The 19,092-nt window shown below is 44.0% G+C and overlaps 1 protein-coding gene across 3 annotated transcripts in view; it reads right to left on the bottom strand.

The window, feature by feature from the left end:
* Positions 1-17,383, bottom strand: part of ABCG1 (ATP binding cassette subfamily G member 1) — a 61,249-nt gene extending 43,866 nt beyond the window's left edge. For 2 of the 3 annotated variants that reach the window (XM_074904115.1, XM_074904126.1), the window contains exons 1-2: positions 17,263-17,383; positions 14,071-14,314 (exon numbers count right to left, since the gene is read on the bottom strand). In XM_074904115.1, coding sequence (XP_074760216.1) covers positions 14,071-14,314; positions 17,263-17,304 — 286 coding nt within the window. In that variant the 5' untranslated portion in view covers positions 17,305-17,383. Of the gene's footprint in view, positions 1-3,128; positions 3,171-14,070; positions 14,315-17,262 lie in introns of all 3 variants that reach the window. The other variant, XM_074904123.1, reaches the window with a different exon arrangement.
* Positions 17,384-19,092: the final 1,709 nt, after the last annotated feature.

Raw genomic sequence — 19,092 nt, 5'->3', positions numbered from 1 at the left:
TAAAGGAGCTTCCATTTTACCGTCATTTTTCCTGCTATTTTAGCTTGTTATGCTGTTAATCCAGTAGCAACAGACTTGAATAACTTCTAAGCAACCACTATTCTTTTGCTTTTCATTTTTTAAAAAATTCAGGTTGTTACTGCTTTTCTATAATTATATCATCTTGTCACTACAAAGGAGGAGTAATATAAACCTCTATAAAAATGTTATCTTCAAAATATTTGTTATAGTGATATACAGTCAGGTTTTGTACATAAATAAATATACCTGAGTGTATGGGCATATGTGCATATATACACATATATTTATGAAAACAGAGATAATAAGTATGCATAGATATACCCACATTTACACATATCTATATGAATATATTAATGTGTCTCTATATATAGGTTATGCTTATTTATCTAGATATATAAAGACAATGCACATACAATATACTCATAGATTACTAAACAAAATTTAGAAATCTTGATAAGGAGCAATATATTACTCTTTGTACTCTGAAAGGGAGGCCTCTGATGCTATACTGGATGATGTCTGCTGACACATTTCCATCGCCATATAAACATGCCTTGCACTCTCTCATTTGTAATGCTCAATATCTGGACAGGAGTTGGAAACCAAGTCGGGACAGGTCTGCTTAGGTTAAAACTCTGAGTGATGGGAGGGAGTGGGAAAAAGATGGTCTTGGCTTTATTACCCTGGTACTCAAAAGTCTAGTTTGGCTCCAACAGCATACTGGTTGACCTTCAACACTGACATTTCACATGAACTGCATCAGCTTCTGTATCTTTTAGAATGCAGTTTTAGCAGTAAACCATACTACTGAGTGAAAAAGTGTCTTTTAGTGTTAGGCCTTACTATTCCTTAAGCCAGCTTTATCCATTTCAGTTAATTTATATCAGGGATGAATCTGGTCCAAAATGTTCTATCATAGGGCAACACTCCTAGCAGACTGTCGATACCTGTTCCTTGGGTAAATTCTATCCATTCTGCCACTGCAGTGATTTCAAGGTTCATGTGGCCCTGTAATTTTAAAGTGGTATAGTATGAACGTCTGAGAGGAGTTGTAGGTTGGGTTCAAAGTCTTATTTATTGCAGAATGTGTGCCACCTTTTTGCCCCAACTCACTTTGCTTGGGGAGTTTTACTACCTGTCAATAAGAATGAAATGCTGAGTGTTAAAATGTCATAGCCATGTCCTCTATGGGAAGGCCGATTTTATTTTTATTTATTTGGTTGGTTTTATATTGTGTATATGGTGTATTTAGAGTATATGGGATTCAGGAGACTGATGCTAATACTTCTGTTTGGAGGTTAATGAGTAAATATGTTGTGTTATTATGTGTATTCTGAAGTTTCATCTTTCTTTTGGTATCACCAGGTGTCATACTATTACTGGACAAGACAAAATCCTTCTCTATGAACACCGAGTCTTACAGTAATGCCAGGGTTCATGGACCTGTGACTACTTCACATAATGTATTTCTCCTTGAGGTTTATGTCATCATGTAATGTATTTCTCCTTGAGGTTTATGTCATCTTTTTCCCAGACAAGAAATCAAATAGTCAGCCTTTTTCAGGAATGTCTGTTGAATCTCCCCTGACTGTTTTTGATAGAGCAGCTCGCACACACAGTCATAATTCAGCCTTTAAGACAGCAGAACCTGATTTATTATAATCAGAAGTGGCAGCAACTCAATTCCCTGTTTGCAGTTACTCACAACTTTACTGAAACTTCACATGTGAGGGCAAAAACGTGTCAGTGTGAGTTCCACCTCAATGATGATCTACATCACAGTGAATCTTTCCATGTGCTTTAACAAGTCACTAGCCAGCCATATTATTTCATTTATTTTTAAATATAAAGCTTAGAAAAATCAGATCAGACAAGAAGGTCTAAAAATGGTCTTTGCTCAGCTACCTTATAAAAGGCCAGTCGCACTGGGCACAGAGATCATGTTGAGGTTCAGGGGACCAATGCTGCTAACCTACCCAGTGCAAATGGAACCCCTGAATCAAGATGCTCAAAGGAAAAGGACAGGACCACTGTTCCTGGAGGAAAGCCCACCAAGATGTGACAACAGGGAAACTCTCTCCCTGGAACGTCATGCAAGTGAGAGAGGACAACGTCCTGCTGGCGAATAGGACTTACGATATTATGCAGGGGCAACAAAAGTTTGGGATGGTATAAAACCAGTCATGAGGCAGCTATGGGAATCACAGAGAGTGAGAAATACTTATCACGGGATGTTTGGGACTATTGCAAAGGCAGGGAAAGAGATGGATCAAGGACTGAGGATGAACAAGCTTGAGAAAATTGATGGTAAAGGGGATTAAAGGGGCCAGACGCATGTAAACAGGCAGCTGGTCAGTATACCTGTCTGAGCCCTGCCCCTGATCACCACAGTCCAACCTGTAGTCCTGCTAAGTACTATTCCCAACGATCTACCACATGAGTGCTCTCTCCACTGTGAGCCATTTGCATGAATGATAGCAAGAATCACGTTGGACTCACCAGTGAGTGGCAGAAGTTTGTGTGTCAGCCACTGGAGTGGAAGGTGGCAAACCTGAGGGCCTGTAGGTCCAGGTACCAACAACCGGAGGAGACCAGAGTCTGGGCCAGTGACCAAACTGACGGCGTCCAAAACCCACCGGTGGAGAGACCTGCCTTGTGTGCATGTGCAACCCACAAGCAGCCAGCGGGGATCAACGGCAGTGAGCCACTGGTGGTGGTCAGGTTTGAGCAAGTGCTGTCTGTGTTTAGCTGGGTGCTGTAAAGGGCCTTGTGCTGGTCCATACAGCTGGCTGAGTGTACTGCATGTAAGGACGTGCATGTGTTTGCCTACTGGGAACGTGTGCCCTGCCTCATTACTAACTGGACCTGTAAATACAGAAGCGAGGCTGCCATGTACCACCTGGGCTGCAGCAGCAGGAGTCCTCTTGGGTCCTGACACTCCATCAGATTCAGCTACTGCCAGTGGTCTTGTTTTACGATCATCACAATTGGAAACTCTTGCTAACTTCTTGTGAAGTACTCGCAGTTCTGATTACAAAACAGATCTGACCCAACTGGTTTTCAGAAAGGTCTCTGATCTAGCATCTGCATGCTTATTATGTATTTACTGTCAATTTGCTTTTCTGGACCAAATTCTCCTTCAAGCAATTCTCTAAGATTCGGGGTCAAAAACAAAACCCAAGAGAGCAACTTTTCATGGCCAGATGTGTATAGATTCACCCCTCCACATTTTTCCTTGTCTTTCTGACTCACATTTCTCTGGTGGCAGCATATGACCTTCACCTCTCTGAGTGGTGGACAAAAAGAAACAGTCCCAGACAGGCACCCATAGCTTCAGCTCTGTAAGTTATTGTAGGTAGTTGGGCCTCCATATTCAATAAGCTGGCTGAAGTTTATGGCTTTTTTGACCCAGAATAAATACATGTTTTTCCTCTAATAGCAAATATTCACCTTCAATACCCTTCCCTTTAATTGTGTACTCATTTACCAATTTTAGCCCTGTCATTTTGGTGCTATTAGAGTGTTCAATTTCCAAAGCACTTGAGGTAATAACTGGATCATGACTAAAAAATTATACTAGCCATGCTCTGTTGGTGCAGCCTCATCCACTTGACTGCTTCCACAAGCACAGAACAGATGCAACTGGGCAGAATTTAACTCCATTGTTTAACAAAAGTATTAAAACCTTCAGATTATTTTTTCTCAAATTTCATATTAACTGGGTGCATCACTTCATTTGAAATTTCTTTCTTCTCTTGTCTAACATAAAAGCCTACCCTCTGAAGATCAGCAAGAGACAGAGCAGAGGTCTCATTCTCATTTACCCAGGAATCTAACCACTGCATGTTCCATCTTCTCCTCTCTCCTGTAGCAGATGTACTGCAATTATAAACAACATTTGTTATTATTCTAAACATGCAAAGCAGGAAGAAATATGATTCTTACACAAAAGTTGTAGGCTGTACATACTAGATGAGAGGCAGATGGTAAATTATCTTGTAAAGCCAAGGTCTCTGCCATTTATTTTTCTTTGGAATAGATACACAACAAAAAACGAACAAACAAACAAGCAGTTAACTCAGTTCAGCTATTATGTAATTCCACATACTTCTTCCTGATCAGAATTCGGACTGCTTCATCCCTACCCCCTCTGAAGAGAATTAAGTCTTCAGAGTGCATCTGTTTCTCACCCTGAAATCAGCAAAGTCTAAATGAACTGTAAATGAGATTACAAGCCTAACAGCAACAAGAAAGTCCAATCAGGAAACAGTTACAAAGGTTCCCACAGTGCAATTCAGGACGTATTTCAGCATGCGTCTCCAACCACACCATTTCCTACACAGAATTATTTTGTCCTTATTCTGGAGACACACGGCACTAGTTCTGTATTTTATACTACCACTTACATTCTGTATCAAATATTCAGTCTAAAAGAATGAATCTCTTTTCTAAGGGACAAGGTATCCAAAGGCCAAATTAAACTCAAACACCTGCACTAAAGCACATAATTCACCAGGGAGCTTTTTTCAAATATCTGAATCATCACCAATGGGATATTTCAACAGGCCTCCTGATAATTATTTCAGAGACAAATGAAATATGTAAGAACATCTACATGTAAGAAGATATTGAGATCCAAATAGTTACTGAAAACAACCAAAATTGCTTGGCCTTCTATGTATGTGCTGTGACCCTTTTCCATGATACTTAACATCATGTTTTGGGGATGAACAAGTTAAAGAATTGGTTGAAAGGGGCAGAAATTCTTCCATATGTATTTTATTATGCTGTAATTTCTTTTCATGTATTTGAAAGTTGGTGAAAAAGTGACTACGTTTGGATGGATTTGAGGACCCCCAGTCTTTCCACTTCCTAAATAACATAGGCTTTGATGTCAAGAAGATGCCTGCTACAGCTTGGTCCTGGGCTTGATGAAGAGGACTCTGATAAAGCTGTGCTTGTAAATTACCTTCATATAAGAGAACTAAATTTTCCACATGTATAGTCTAAGTAAGGGCTGGTGGTTTTGTTGTCCTCTGTACCAATGGTGTTAAACAAAAATTGATAGCTTCTAGGTTCAAAGGTGGCACAGTGGGCAGGCAATCTAAACCACTGACATCTCAGCCTGTTACTGTCCCAAAGCTTCTGATAGAGAAAAAAAGACCTATCTTTTGCAGAAGTCTCCGATACAAGATTTGGTAATATAAATTGCATGTCATGTCTTTTGGAAGTAATACCTAAACAAGGAGGACCATTTTGTCATCTTACATGCATGTCATGTTTCAACAAGGTCTTTATTAAAGTTCTTAAATAAAGAAATCTAACAACAATGTAGATACCCCGTTCTCAAATAAATCAGAAAGCAGATCAAGCAACAGGAAACAAAAGATTAGGAGTCGATGGTCAATCAATGAGGAAACCTTACCCCTGAGTCTCAGGGAATCTTTACCAGGCTATGTGCTGTTCACCTTACTCCTGAGTGATTTGAAAACACAGGCAAATAGCGAGGTGACTGCATGAACACCAAAAGTCCGCTTAGGTTCAGAGAGCAAGTGAATGATTTTACAAAAGAAAAATCCATTGAGAGCTAGTAAACACAAAGATACTACACATAGTTCAGGAAACCTCCGAGCTGCAAGCTGCAAGAACCCAGGGAAACACTACTACACAGTTGCCTACACTTGAACTCTTCCCCAAGCATTCAGGTCTACCTGCTGTCAGAGGTAGATTTCGTATAATGGCAAGCTGACCTAAACACCCCCCCTTGTTTTTGTCAAAAACCCAGTCCTGTGTTAGACATATATATTCACACACCTCAAGAGTGTGCAAGTCACAGAGGTTCTGGAGATAAGGCATGGCCTTTTTGGCTAATGCATTTAGGTTTTGCCTGAAGGACATTCATCGTGAGACTGAACACCCACCCTTCAGTTTGCAGTGTGTTAATTTTACATCCAAATCAGTTCATTTCCCTGTGCTAAACTATTACGTAAATTTTGCTGGGATTCTCCTTGCATGTTATTTGGAGTAAGTCTTGAGATGTTCATTTTAATACTAAGACCAAACATCATTTTCTAATAGAGGACAAAAGTAACCATCAGTTTAATGGGTACAGCTGTGAACTATAATGCAGCTGAGTATTACTTGTGAGGATCTGCCACATTTTGAGTAGTATCGTGTTCCCTGAACTCTGTCTTCCCAAAGCCAGTCAGTTACCTACAGGAAGAATGATACGGGGAAGCGTGAAGCAATTAATTTCTTGCAGAATACAGAGCTGAACTCTGAGATACTAAATCCTCTGAGAACAAAAGACCTGCCTTAAGCAGGTAAGTTTAGACCCCATGGGCTTCCAGAAGTCACTTTTCAAAACGGTATGTAAATACACAAGTAAAAATGGATTCCAACAGCATTTTTACTCTTGAGCCAGCTTCTATTCTTGGTTGCTTTTGTGATTTCTCTTTCCTTTCACTGAGGTTATGGAGAAACCTGATCAGCCATCTGATGGCTGAAGCCTTCAACTGCAAAATCACTCTTGCTTTATCTTCCTTCAGACTTATCTTCAGACTACGGACTGAATTCTACTCTGAAATATGAAAAAAGTACACCCATATGATGGTGCATGCTGTCTCTACCTCCTCAACACCTCGAGCAAGACATGACTGCATATGGGCAGAGGACAGCAAAGCATTTCATCAAATCCCACTCAGTGTTATAGAAAGTTGTAGTGGAGGGCTGTCAGGGCGAGTTACAGCCAGCCCCCCAGCACATGCTTACTGTGAGATGGAAACAGCAGAGACCATAGCTCAAACTCCTGACAACTCATCATCACCACTGCCATCACCATTTCCCTGGCATATAAATTTTGAGATGTTTTAATTGGTATCTCTCTAAAACTTCCTTCCTCAGCCACAAGTTTTCATAACAGCAACTAATAAAATGTGTTGTATTAAAACATTAGCTAGAATGAAAAACCGTCAGGCCACTACAATGTTTAGTTGTAATAAATAATAAGGCAAACAGAAAGAACAAAAATATGTTCTACTCACACAAAGGCTCAGTGACCAAAGCTCACCAAAGTCAACCTCAGACACATTTCCAAAACAAGCTTCAGGTACAAAAAAAAAAACCAACACAATAACCTAAGACAAAACACCAAGCCCACAACAATAACAATGGGTTCTGCACGGAGGAAAACAAATAATGCTGCAGTAAGGTCTTACTCAGCTGGGAAACAGTAGAAGGATCAGACAAAGGGGCTGATGAAGACTTGTCCCTAGTAACCTCTGTTTTATACAACCCATGCAAGAAGACTCTAGGAAGTGTTATGTATCAATAAAATGCTGTGAACTGTTCCAGTAGCAGTGACTACTCAGTCTATGTTTTACCATCTTGAGACAGCTTAAGTGTTAAAAGAAAAACTGTCTGGATTTTATCAAGGTTGAAACATGCATTTCGAAATCCTCTGATAAAAATCACATTTCGTTTTCATTAATTTTGCTAAAAGTTTAAGTCACTGAAAGAGAATCCAAAAAATATTTGCTTAAAGAGCTTTTAACTAGTACTGCAGTTCATTTCAACGAGTTTAACTTGTTTATTCTAACATATGGATCTTAATTTTAATACGTCCTGCTCTCCGAGACGAGAACACGCTCTCAGACACAGCAGGCAAAAATGGACGAAAACAATACAACCCATCTGTCAGAGAAAGGCAAAAAACCACCCCAAACCAAAGCACCCAACCCACAAAACCCAAACCCTCTCTCGGAAAGAGCGCTTTGCTCTTTACTGTTCAGCATCTTTTCCTCCCATCTTAGCAACAGCGCCTGGCGCAGCCAACCAGGGCCCGGGCGGCGGGGCGGGCGCCGAGCATCACCGCCGGGTTACTGCCGGGCAACGCCCGCCAGTAACCCCGCCGGGCCAGCGCCAGCCCGGCCCTGCGGCACGGCTACCGCACTGCACCTGCTGGCCACCGCCACCGGCTCCGGCTCCTCCTGCAAGGGCAGCAAACCCTCCCCGCCTCACCACCACCCCCCTCCGCTTTCTCATCGGGGGTCTCAGATATCGCCCGGGGGGGGGGGTGGGGTGGGGGGAAGGTGGCGTTTTGTGTGAAATCGTGTAAATGAAGTCGCAGAAAGGATGCGGTGAAAAAAGCCTAGCTAAAGAAAAAGGAATAGGTCTGTCCGAGCGCGCGTACCAGAACTAATTGGTAACGGAGCACCGAGGCAAATCAGCAAAACCCAGCCTGTTTAAATCCCTGCTGACGATTTGACAGCGGGTTAAGTTTCCATCTTATGCAGAGATCAGTATTAACATAATACCCAGCCCGCCTAGCTGAAATGTAGCTATCTAGCTGTTCCGAGGACACTCTCGGACTGTGACAGCCCCTTTTCACGTTTCATGAATATCGAGCAACATGCTAAACGCTCCGTGTTTCCCCATCAGCGACAATGAAGCCATCCAAAATAAGCAGGGTCCTTCATTCCTCTCCTTCCACTGTGCGGAATCTCAAAGCTATTAAGCAACCTTGTGAGAAAAGACAGCACCTCTCTGGCTGGTTGTTTCCACAGGATCTGAGCCTTTACAACAAACCCAAAAGAACAGAAATACCACAATTTCTGCTGCGCATGAATTTCTGTACTGCTACTAAACTGCTCCATAAAAATACCCTGGCACATTTTGACCGGCTGGAGCCTGTTCCCTCGGAGGTTACTAAAGACCAAATCCTACCAGAACTTACACTTGAACGCAGCACAAATGAGTCATTACGGACCTAAAAATAACAACAGAAACTTCCAACTAAAATGTTGCCTAATTAACCGTGAATACTGACAAGTATGAGGAAAAAAAAAAAGCAATCCCCGAGTTGTGGAGTTTTTAAAGCCAATTTATTACGACTTTTTTCCTGGATGCACTCAAGTAACGTAGGAACAGTATTTCCATTTCCATCCTACATGATAACAAAACCACCGAGACAGAAAAGAATAAATGTCCTTTGGTGGGTGTACAGAACACATTACCTTTTCAAAGTAAAGCTGAATGAATTTGACCAAGACAAAGGCTCCAGCGTACTTTTCATGCCCTCTTCGTATTTGGGACTAATCATAATTTGATCCCCAAACCACTCATTCTATTCAGATTACTTTATGGTGCTTTTAACAAAAATGGCAGAAACCTAAGGCACTGACTTTTCTCCAAAATTCTCTTGCAAACAGTTTTCAGGCAGTCCTAGTATCAAAACCTGTACGTCTATAATTTTTCTATAAACTGGTTAAACCAATATGTGTTTCTGTGGTTTGCATTTCAAACTGTGGTTTAAACAGTTCAGAAGTCAAAGTAAGATCCGCTATCAGATCTCTTTCTCAACCCTTAGATAAATGGTTTTGTAACAAGACACTTAAACTTTGGCCACATTTTGTTCTGAAGCTCTGCAGATCTTGCTTTTCACATTTAAGGAGTCCGCACTGCATCTAATGTAGGACTCTCCTCTTTCTCTTCTCCTCCAAGCCAGCTGGCTTCCTTGTCCTTAAAGAAAGGAGAAGGCATTCTCAGACTAAGCGGGCCTGTTATTTCTCTGTGTGCTACAGTTTCCTTTTCCTCGCTTTGACAGTTCATCTTTATCTTACAACAGTGTCTCTGCTCCAGGAGTCTTGCAGCTTTCTTAACCAAGTCTTGAACCTGGCTGACCTGCAGGAGACCCATTGGACATGCTTGAAGATAGACCAGATTCAAAGACTGAGACACGTTTTCAGTTCTGGAAGATACTTAACCTCACAAGATCTGGATCAAGTCACTTACCTATCTCTTTCCTTCAAAACTGAAGAAACAGTTGATTCTACCAGTTGACTAATTCCATAAAAGCTTTATGGGGGGAAAAACTCATCTGAGACCGTCTAAAACTCTTACCTCTATAACCTTTTCCAAATTCCTATATTGTTTAGGGACTCCTACTGAACGGAATGGGTCAGATACAGCTGCTTTGATCAAGGGCTCACCTGCCAAATTCTTCCCCTGTTAATACCACTGACTTCAAGAGGAATTACACCATGAATGAATCAGGTCGGGAGTCATACCAATCCTTCCTATGAATTTGATAAAACCTCATTAAAATGAGTAGAGCAGCATTTATCATATAAATCTGAGAATGAAAATGCCCTTTGTTATTTTTAAAGAGAAAATTAGATTTAATAGATAAATTAGGTATTTTAAAGCTGAGACACGAATGAAAAATTCTAATTTGAAGCCTACTATGACTTAGTTTCTTTGTTGTTGACAAGCAATGCAAATTCATGATTCTTTGTGCTTTTAATAAAAAGCCAATCTGTTACATACCATGAGTTTCATTGTCTGAACAATAAAGCTAAGTACAGAACAAAACGGCAGCATTACTAATTATTCCTCCTTTTGTTAACTTAGAGCCTAACCTTAACATTACTTTGCAATACCATTTTTACTGAAGGGAGTAGGTTTTCTTCTTGTTGCTCTTTAGTTGAATTCCTCTCCAATATGTTAGCACAAATTGTCTTTGCAAGGAAACTACACTTTTCCCTTTGTGATCCAACACTCATGAAAGGTTTTAACTAATTCGTTACAGTCACGGAGAATGACATAGAAATTTTTTCCAAGCTCTGTTTCAGAATAGAAACACCATTAATTTAAAAGGCACATTTTCGTAACAGCATCCCTTATCGCTTATTGCCATGGCTAGCACTCAAGAACAATGTGAACTAAGAAATATCTCCCTTTTATTATTTTAGCTTGTGCATGCAAGTTTGCTGTTTTTAAAAATCAGTTGCATTTCCTACAGTGGACTCTGTACTTTCAGGAGTGTGTTTTCTACTACTCTTCTCATTAAAAAGTGAATTTAAATATTTCAGATAACGACAATCAGAGATCCTCTTAGCACGGGGATCCCATAAGGAGTGCAGAGATACAATAACCATCAGTGTTTGGAGGCACAATGTTGCCCTTCTGCTGAGCAGAGAAATTAAAACCCACTGCAAAATCCCAGTTTCCCACTGGAGGATAAACCACTAAGAGGCATTCAAAATAGTTTTATAGGTAATGCATTCATGTACAAGCCCACTGGTTTTAAATAGAGATATCCCAAATTACTCACAAACAAGTCTACTTGCTGAACCACTAAAACAACTCAAGGAATCCGATAGTTTGGTCCTTACCTTCATTTGAGACTATTCAGGCAATTCTATTTTCTATTCCTCTAATGGAACACCTTTTCTATTAAAACCAATATACTGGGTCAGTTCCTAGAGTAGGGAACATGGCTGAGAGGAAAGTTTGTTTCCAGAAGGTCTCTATAATCTGACTAGCAATCCACTGAATCACAGAAGGAAGGGACCTTTGGAGATCGCCTAGTCCAGCCTTCTACTCAAAGCAAGATGATCACTGACACCAGATCAGGTCAGCTGTGGTTCTGTCCAGACAAATGTTCTACACCCCCCAGCACGGAGAAAGCACACTGTTTCTGGGTGACCTGTCCCAGTGCTGCACCAACTTGCTGGTGAATGGGTATTTCCTAATGTTCACCGTAAGCCACCCAAATACGTGGCCATCGGCTCTTGCTATATATCATCTGGCACTACTGACAGGAGTTTGTCTCCACTGTCTTTATCACTTCTAAGTAGTTGTAGGCCAGAATGAGATGATCTTCCAGCTTCCCCTTCACTAGACCAAACGAGTTCCTCAGCCTCTCTTTGTAGGTCCCCTGACCAAATTTTTAATCCTCTGACCCTTTCCAGCTTCCCAGTATCTCTGTTAATCTGGAGGACCCAAAACTGGCTACAGTATTCCAGCTGTGCGCTCACCAATGTTGAGAAGGGTAACAACTTGCCTCCATGTGGCCATGTCCTCTAAAGGTAGCACATTATGTGATTTACCTTACCTGCAGTGAAAGTACACTTTGGCTCACAGTCAGCTTGGCATCGAGTGCACACCTTCCAAGTCTGTTTTAGATCTTCGGCTAGCAGAAGAGTGCCAAGACCTGCTGACAGACAGCATGCCTCACAGCCACTCAGAGGCTGTCCTTAGTGGTCTCAGGAAAGACATATGGTGCAAGACCAGGTGAGGAGGGGGAGTATGAACTGCTCACAGATAGCCAGAAAAGTTTAATCCCCTCTTTCAAATTTAAGTGTAGTGACACAGTCACAGCCATGCCCTAAAGCTAAATACCTCCACAGGTCCTTTGCAGCAGCAGGGCATTTTGCAACGATGTGCCATTTTGTTCAAGCCAAGTCACTCAGACATGTCAGCAAATGTGGACAGAGGGTTTTGGTGTAGAACCCCTCAATTATTTCTGGCCAGAGATCCAGTTAGAAACTTCAAATTTTTAAATCTTACATGAGACACCTTGGCATAGTTCTATTTCTTAGAGGAAAAAATAAACCTTCAACCCTTGAGTTTGTTCTGATAAAAAATTATTTTGAACGCATGGAAGTTTCTGACAAATCAAGTTGTTCTCCTGTGGACAGTTTGGCTACATGCAATTTTAATAAGTAATTAAATGAAGGCAGGTGAGCGTACATACAGTTTTGATTCTGAAAAACCCATTACAGCCTCAAGCCTGCACATCCTTCAACAAACAAATAACTGTACGCCAGGCTGTCCACATACAGTAGCACTGCCATAGCTCCGGTGTTTTTCATACCACACATTTTTAGACTACTGAAGCCTTGGTGTTGTGATAATGACACAATTTCCAGACAGCAGCAATGTACTTTGTGAAACAATTTCAAGTGGAACGTTTAAGCCAGTGGATTTACAGATTCAGAGCAAGAGCAGGTATCAAGTATGGCTCAGGCAAGCGGCGCATTGGCAGGGGCTTCTCTCCTAAAAAGAACTAAAGCACACAACTATACCAATTTATGTTACCAAGAGAGAATTCCTCAAGGAAGAGCTATTACATCATTTAGTAAACAAAACTTCAATATTTTCTCTTGGGCTTACTTCTTTTTGCTAGCAGGAATTTACTGCACGACCTACTTTTCCTTTTAGAGATGACTAGTCACACACACAAAACAAAAACTCTCCAGGAAACGCATGGCTACACAAAGCAGATAAAGGTATAAAAGGAGCGAATGCAAAGCAGATGAAAAAGGACAGAGCCACCTTACACCCACCTTTCAGAACTGGAATAGACCAAGAGCATATAAAGAAGAGAATATGCCCTCTTTACTCCCATCAGTAAATCAGCACCAGAAGAATTGTCTCAGAGCCAGCTATGAGCGAAACTGGATTGTGAAAGTGCTAACACTTCACTTCCTTGAGATGCATCCAATATCTGTATCATTATAAACTCTTTGCTGTGTATTATTAGCAAAGTGGCTAGCAAAAGAGCATCCTGGTCCTTGACTAAACTTCAGGATTCATTGTAGCAACAGCCAGTGATCTCATCAGCTAAAAGAAATAGCAACCTTAGGGCGACCCATCACAGAACACTGAGAGACGCAGATGGGCTGACATTCCTATAACTCGCAGCATTTATTTCCAAACACAGCATTTTAAGAGATTAATTTTTATCCTGGTTTCAAATGCCTCCTGAAATTCTGAGATGCTTGGTGTTCTGAAAGAGTACTGAAAAAATAACCATTTCACAAAACAGCCAATCGCAAAAGTAAAAAAAGCATTCTCTTTCCCCCCACCCCCGTCTTTAAACTACTGCATGCTCTACCCACACACAACAATAAATTGTAGACATCCAAGATCACAGGACAGATATTTGGCAGCACAGCAATACTGTATTTACTTCAGATACTTTAGAATTGGGAGGCAAAAATAAGCAGTTGTATGAACTACCACATCTACAGTTTCTCGGAGTGCAAGGGACTGTACACCCCACTGCATCAGGCTCTGGGAAAAATCCCCAGTGCCAGCTGTGGGGCAATAGGTATATCAAGAAGCCAAGCCAAAAGCAACTCGAAAACAGGCTCCCTTTACACGCTTTGCTTCTCTAGCCACAACAGACTCATTCCACCTATCACAACCACCCACACAGGCAATAACGTTTGTATGTTAGCCAAAACATTAAGTTCTCCCCACCTTTCTTTCTCCACCATGGCCCTTCTTGGACAGAGTATGACAGTTCTTTAAACTCAATATTCACAGCTGGTCTGCGGGGTAGGTAGGAGAAACGATGAGCTTCTGTCAGGGTATTGTCCACTTTTTTTAAATGTCCATTCATCAGTCGAATGTCTTGGTTATCTGTGCCGTTTGAGACCACCTCATCCACTGAAACACACACCGACTTTGGCTCAGCCATGGTACAAGCAGAATTGCTGCTGTTCTAGAGGGAAAAAGTTGGAGAAAAAAGTTCAAACTTCTGTTTAGGAACATTTCAAAACCTTCTGCATTAGAATAATTATTATTTAAATAGCACAAGACAAGAATGCAGCACAGTAATGCACTGAAAGATGAAAGGGGAAAAAAAATAAAACAATCTTCTGATTGTTCTGCCACTGTCTTGACAGATGAAAGAGCTCTTGCACTTGCAACACATAAAGGGCAGTTCCTCTACCACCAGTTTCCCCTCAAAGGGTATACATTAGTATCTTCAGAACAGAGTAGCTCTTGCACCAGATCAATACACTTATAAGTTCAGTCCCCATTGTATTTGGCTTCTCATGCACTCAAAGAATATGGTTCTACTCTGATTTCAGGGCTTGTAATTGGGACAGAGCTGAAGGGGGAGGGGAGCTGGCCCAACAGTTATGCAGACATGTCAGAAGACAGCCACTCTAAACGTCTAAGAACTCCTGTTCCTTTGGATCAGCATATACTTCTTTAAATGTGAAACTGCACAAGTTATAATTCTGCAAGTTTTAAAATGTACTATTTTGTGCCTTATTTGCTCTGCACTGATAGTTCTGGAGACCGTGCAACCTGGAACAGTACAACTTCTTTCCTAGAAGTCTGTTGGGAAAGCACAGCGGTTTCCACCCAAAATCCTTGCTTGACAGTGGTCCCTAATGGAAATCTTATCAGCTACATAAACATATTAAACCCTGCTCCAGTACTTGCAGCACTGACACTGTAAGGTCAATGCTTTATGCTTACAGCAGTACCTCATACCTTTGCCCATCATAGCACTCAGTGAAATTCCAATTGGCATTTTTGGACTGAATCTCTTTCCCCTCCTCTCCTGACTAGGACAATGGCCTGCCACCTGCCTTTCTTTTCTTTTTTATTATGCACACAAAATCTGAACTTTTTCTATTCCTTTTACCTGCATGGGCACCTTGCATCAATATCAACAGATGTGTATAAGGCCGGAAGTAAAACAATCGTGAATTTTCTCCAGCTAAACAGAATTTTGAACAGTTCAGAAGCTTTTCGTTGTCACCTGTTGTTTGGGCCCTGTCATAAGCAAGGGCCCAACATCTGCACACTTGTCTATTAGAAAATTTGGAATTTTTAATGCAGATCTATATCGGAAAAGACTTTTGTAGCTGGCTTATGTGCTAGGCTTTCCATGCCATCACATCTACGTGTCCCCAAAGGTATCTCCTGGAGAGCATACGCGCTGCACTACTTTTCAAGGCATCAGTGTTGAACACCCCCAAATAGAGAGCGGTAGGTTGTGCCACTGTCTTCCCCTACTCGTCCTCCAGTGCAACTAAGAAGACAGATTGCCTCCTTTTCACTGCGCCATGCTCATGGTCTCCCCGTTTATTTTGTTAAAACAGTGCTGCTCAGTCAGTCACTTGCCATGAACGCTGATGAAAAACATGAAAAAACCCAGTCCTATGTAATCACTGATGTAAATACTTTAAAAAGCAGTCCTACGTAATCACTATATAGCTAGTGTCTTCACATCCTTCATGCACAAGCCCCAAGTTCTGGATGTAAAAATCAGCTCTGCTTACCACATTTTCTCAAGAAAGGGATTTTCATTGTGCTTTCAACTTACTCAGAAGTTCAGGTATCCAGTAACACTTATTCCCGATTGCTTAAATAGTTGACTGTAATGGTATGTCATTTGAACATAACAAGAGTAATGTCAAACATCTTAAAACCGAACAATTAAAGCAGGGGAACCTCCCTCTTAACTAAAAATAGGAGAAGGTGAGTTAACTATATTCTTTCCTGAATGTTTTCAAGGATTACTTTGGCTTTCAAGCTGTTTGGGTTCAGAGGAACCACTGAGCACGTTCGCACGTCAGAGGGAATATCCAAAAACTAACTTTCAATGAGCAGGTCACCTTGAGTATTCAGGTGACAGCTGGAGCTTCTCCAGTTTAGATCAATTCAAAAAGAAACATCCTTTGGCCAAGGTTCTTGTCTCAGCCTACCTCATCACCTGCGGGTACGAAGCCGGAGACTTTTGCTCCTGGGACATTAAACAAACCCTTTCAATCACGCAGCGGGCTGAAATGCCCGTTCTCAGCCGAGGGTGACGGCGTCCCGCCAGCCCTCGGTCACACGCCTGCCTCCTCCAGGGACCACCCGCTACGGGCCAGAGTCCCCCGAGAGCCGGGGGGCGCAGAAACGGCTCCGAGCCGCGGGGTCATCTTCGCTGCCGGAGACGCGGGCAGCTCCGCGGTTGCCACGGCCACTCACATACCCGAGCCCTGCGCGGCTGCTGCTCCCCAAACACACCTCAACACCCTCCTGTGCCCGCCACCACCACCGCCGCCATACCCGCGGGTGTGTGCGGCCCTGCGCTCCAAACCGGCGTCCGTATCACCCCCCCCCGCGCACCACACACCAGCAGCGTATGCTCTCAAAGCCGGCGCTCACACCTTCGTTGGGTTCCCACAGTTTTATTTATTCTCGACACAGTTTTATTTCGCCCTCACCGGGCACGGCAGCGGCAGGACGGTCCCGCCGGCTCTATTCCCCCCCCCGCGCCGTGTGCCGCTCGCCCCGGGCGTTATGCAAAGGTTACGGCCTCTCCGCAAACCCGTTTCGAGACGGCCGGGGCGCGGCGGCGCAGGGAGCATGCTCGGAGCAGCCGCTAATCCCCCCGCCTTGGCTACGGCTCAGAGGTAACTAGCGGTCAAGCCCCGCCGTGCGCCGCCGTCCCCTCACGCGTTCCGGCCGCCCCGCACCCCGTACCCGGCACCCCGCGGCGGGACGCAGCCCCGGCCCCCCCGCAGCGAGCGGCCCCGGTTTTCCCTCCGGGAGGGCGGGAAGGCGCCCCGCGAAGCCCTCGCTCCGTCCCCCCGCCCCGCTCCAGCCGTCCGCCCCTCGCCGCGGCCGGCCGGCGGGCAGGGAGGGCAGGGCGCGCCTTACCGAAGCGGTGCCCAGGGAGAAAGCCGCCATCAGACATGCCATGTGCCCCGCCGCCCGCCTGGCTGCTGGCAGCGGCTCCGGCGCCGTGCGGAGCCCTCGAGTGCCGCCTGCCCACCCGGACCGGCTGCGGGAGGGAGGGAAGGAGGGAGGGAAGGAGGGAGGGAGGGAGGAGCGGCCTCCCGCCGTGCTGAGGCCGCCTCCGCCCCGGCCCGCCCCCGCCGCGGCGCCCCTCCGCCGGGAGCCGGCGGGGACAGAGAGGGTTCGCTGCGGGCAGCAGCCCGGACCGCGGGTGGCCGTGGCCGTGGCCGTCCCGCTGCCGAAAGAGGCGGCGGACGCTTCTCCAGTGGTCCGGGGGCCCCCGCGGTGGCGTTCCCTGAGGAAACGGGGGGTCGAAGCAGCCTCTGTGCCTTGTGCTCTCCCGCACGAGGAGGAGACGGCTCTTCTGGCCCCGGGACTCGCACGCCATTGATTGACAAGCTGAGCAAGCGGTTGTGGGTTCAGAAACGGAGAGAAGAGTGTCGCTGAGTTGCCCTCGGCGTTCGTTTTTAACTCAAAATCAAAGACCTGCATTTCAGCGAGGCCCTGCAGAGATGGCGCCTGAACCACACACTCACCCCTGAAGTGCAGTGGGTGGTGTTGGTGTGCCGTTAGGGTTATGTTGGCACTGCTGACTTGATTCTAGATCCGGGACTAGGTTTGATGTTAGATTCATTAGCCGTGCTCCCCAGTGGCAGAAAGCTCTGCCTGATCAGCTCACCAAGAAGCCAGATACTGGTGGACGCACCAAACATCTGAAGTGCCTCTGAAGTTACGTACCCACCCGCTGGGCCTGTTCTTGGTGTGTGACGAGGCTCCCTCTCTATTCCTCTGGAAGCAGCAGGAAGAGGGGGTGAATTATAGCGGGGGTCTGAGAATTGGATTCAAAGGGTCTACCAAACGCTATCTGTGCGAGTTCATGATCTGTGACGAATATTCTAAGCAGGGAGGTCGCCATAACACATGGTGTTCATGTAGCATGTACAGACACGGAGGTAATCTTCACAAAGCCCCTGGAAGGCGGGTACGAGCTTTATCCTTGCTGAGCTGTGGAGGGGCGTTTACCGCGGGCACTGCAGGGAGGGAAATGCTGCACAGAACATCTGTGCCGGGTCAGATGGGGGGCCCGTCTCCTGCAGTACCCTCCCTCCTGGCAGTGACTGGGAGATGGATGCTCAAAAAAGAGCTTAAGCACAGGGCTGGCTTGTATCAGGTGTCTCCCTGATGCTCTCCCAGCCTACAGCCATTTTTGGCTCAAGGACTTCTTGGTGGACTTGTCACTGCTGAATGTGCTACTAACCCTCAGTAGGTATCTCTTCCATGAGAGAAGACTTCCCCTTGGAAACATATGAACTTTTACCATCCACTACATCCAAGGAACAGAGTGTGGAGACTCACTGAGCTTGACCTTGGATTCAGTCTGTAGATGTTGCAGAAAATTATTTACTTTTAGCTCATGTAGTGAGGAAGAAATGCCTACTTGCTGTGGAATACCAGACCAAATATGGATGGGCCCATCCAGAAGTCCTCACTGAAGGCTTGAGCTGCGTTCGACAAAAAATTTTAAATACAATTATCTCCTAATATTATAAATAAATTCTGAAGCATTCTTCAAGTGAGAAAGCATGTAGACACATAACACCTAAAATTTATTCAAGCTTGTCTCTTTTATTTTTCCCTTAGAAACATTGAGTAGGCTGCATTATCTCCCTACAGGACTCAAAAATGGCTGTGAAATACTGCTGCATATATTTAAGGCATTTAGAGGGTAAAACAAATTGCTTAAAGACATGT

The sequence above is a fragment of the Athene noctua genome, chromosome 1 (genome assembly GCF_965140245.1).
Source record: "Athene noctua chromosome 1, bAthNoc1.hap1.1, whole genome shotgun sequence".
NCBI lineage: Eukaryota > Metazoa > Chordata > Aves > Strigiformes > Strigidae > Athene > Athene noctua.
Note: the sequence above shows the minus strand (reverse complement) of the source record. Positions and strands in the feature narration are given on the sequence as shown.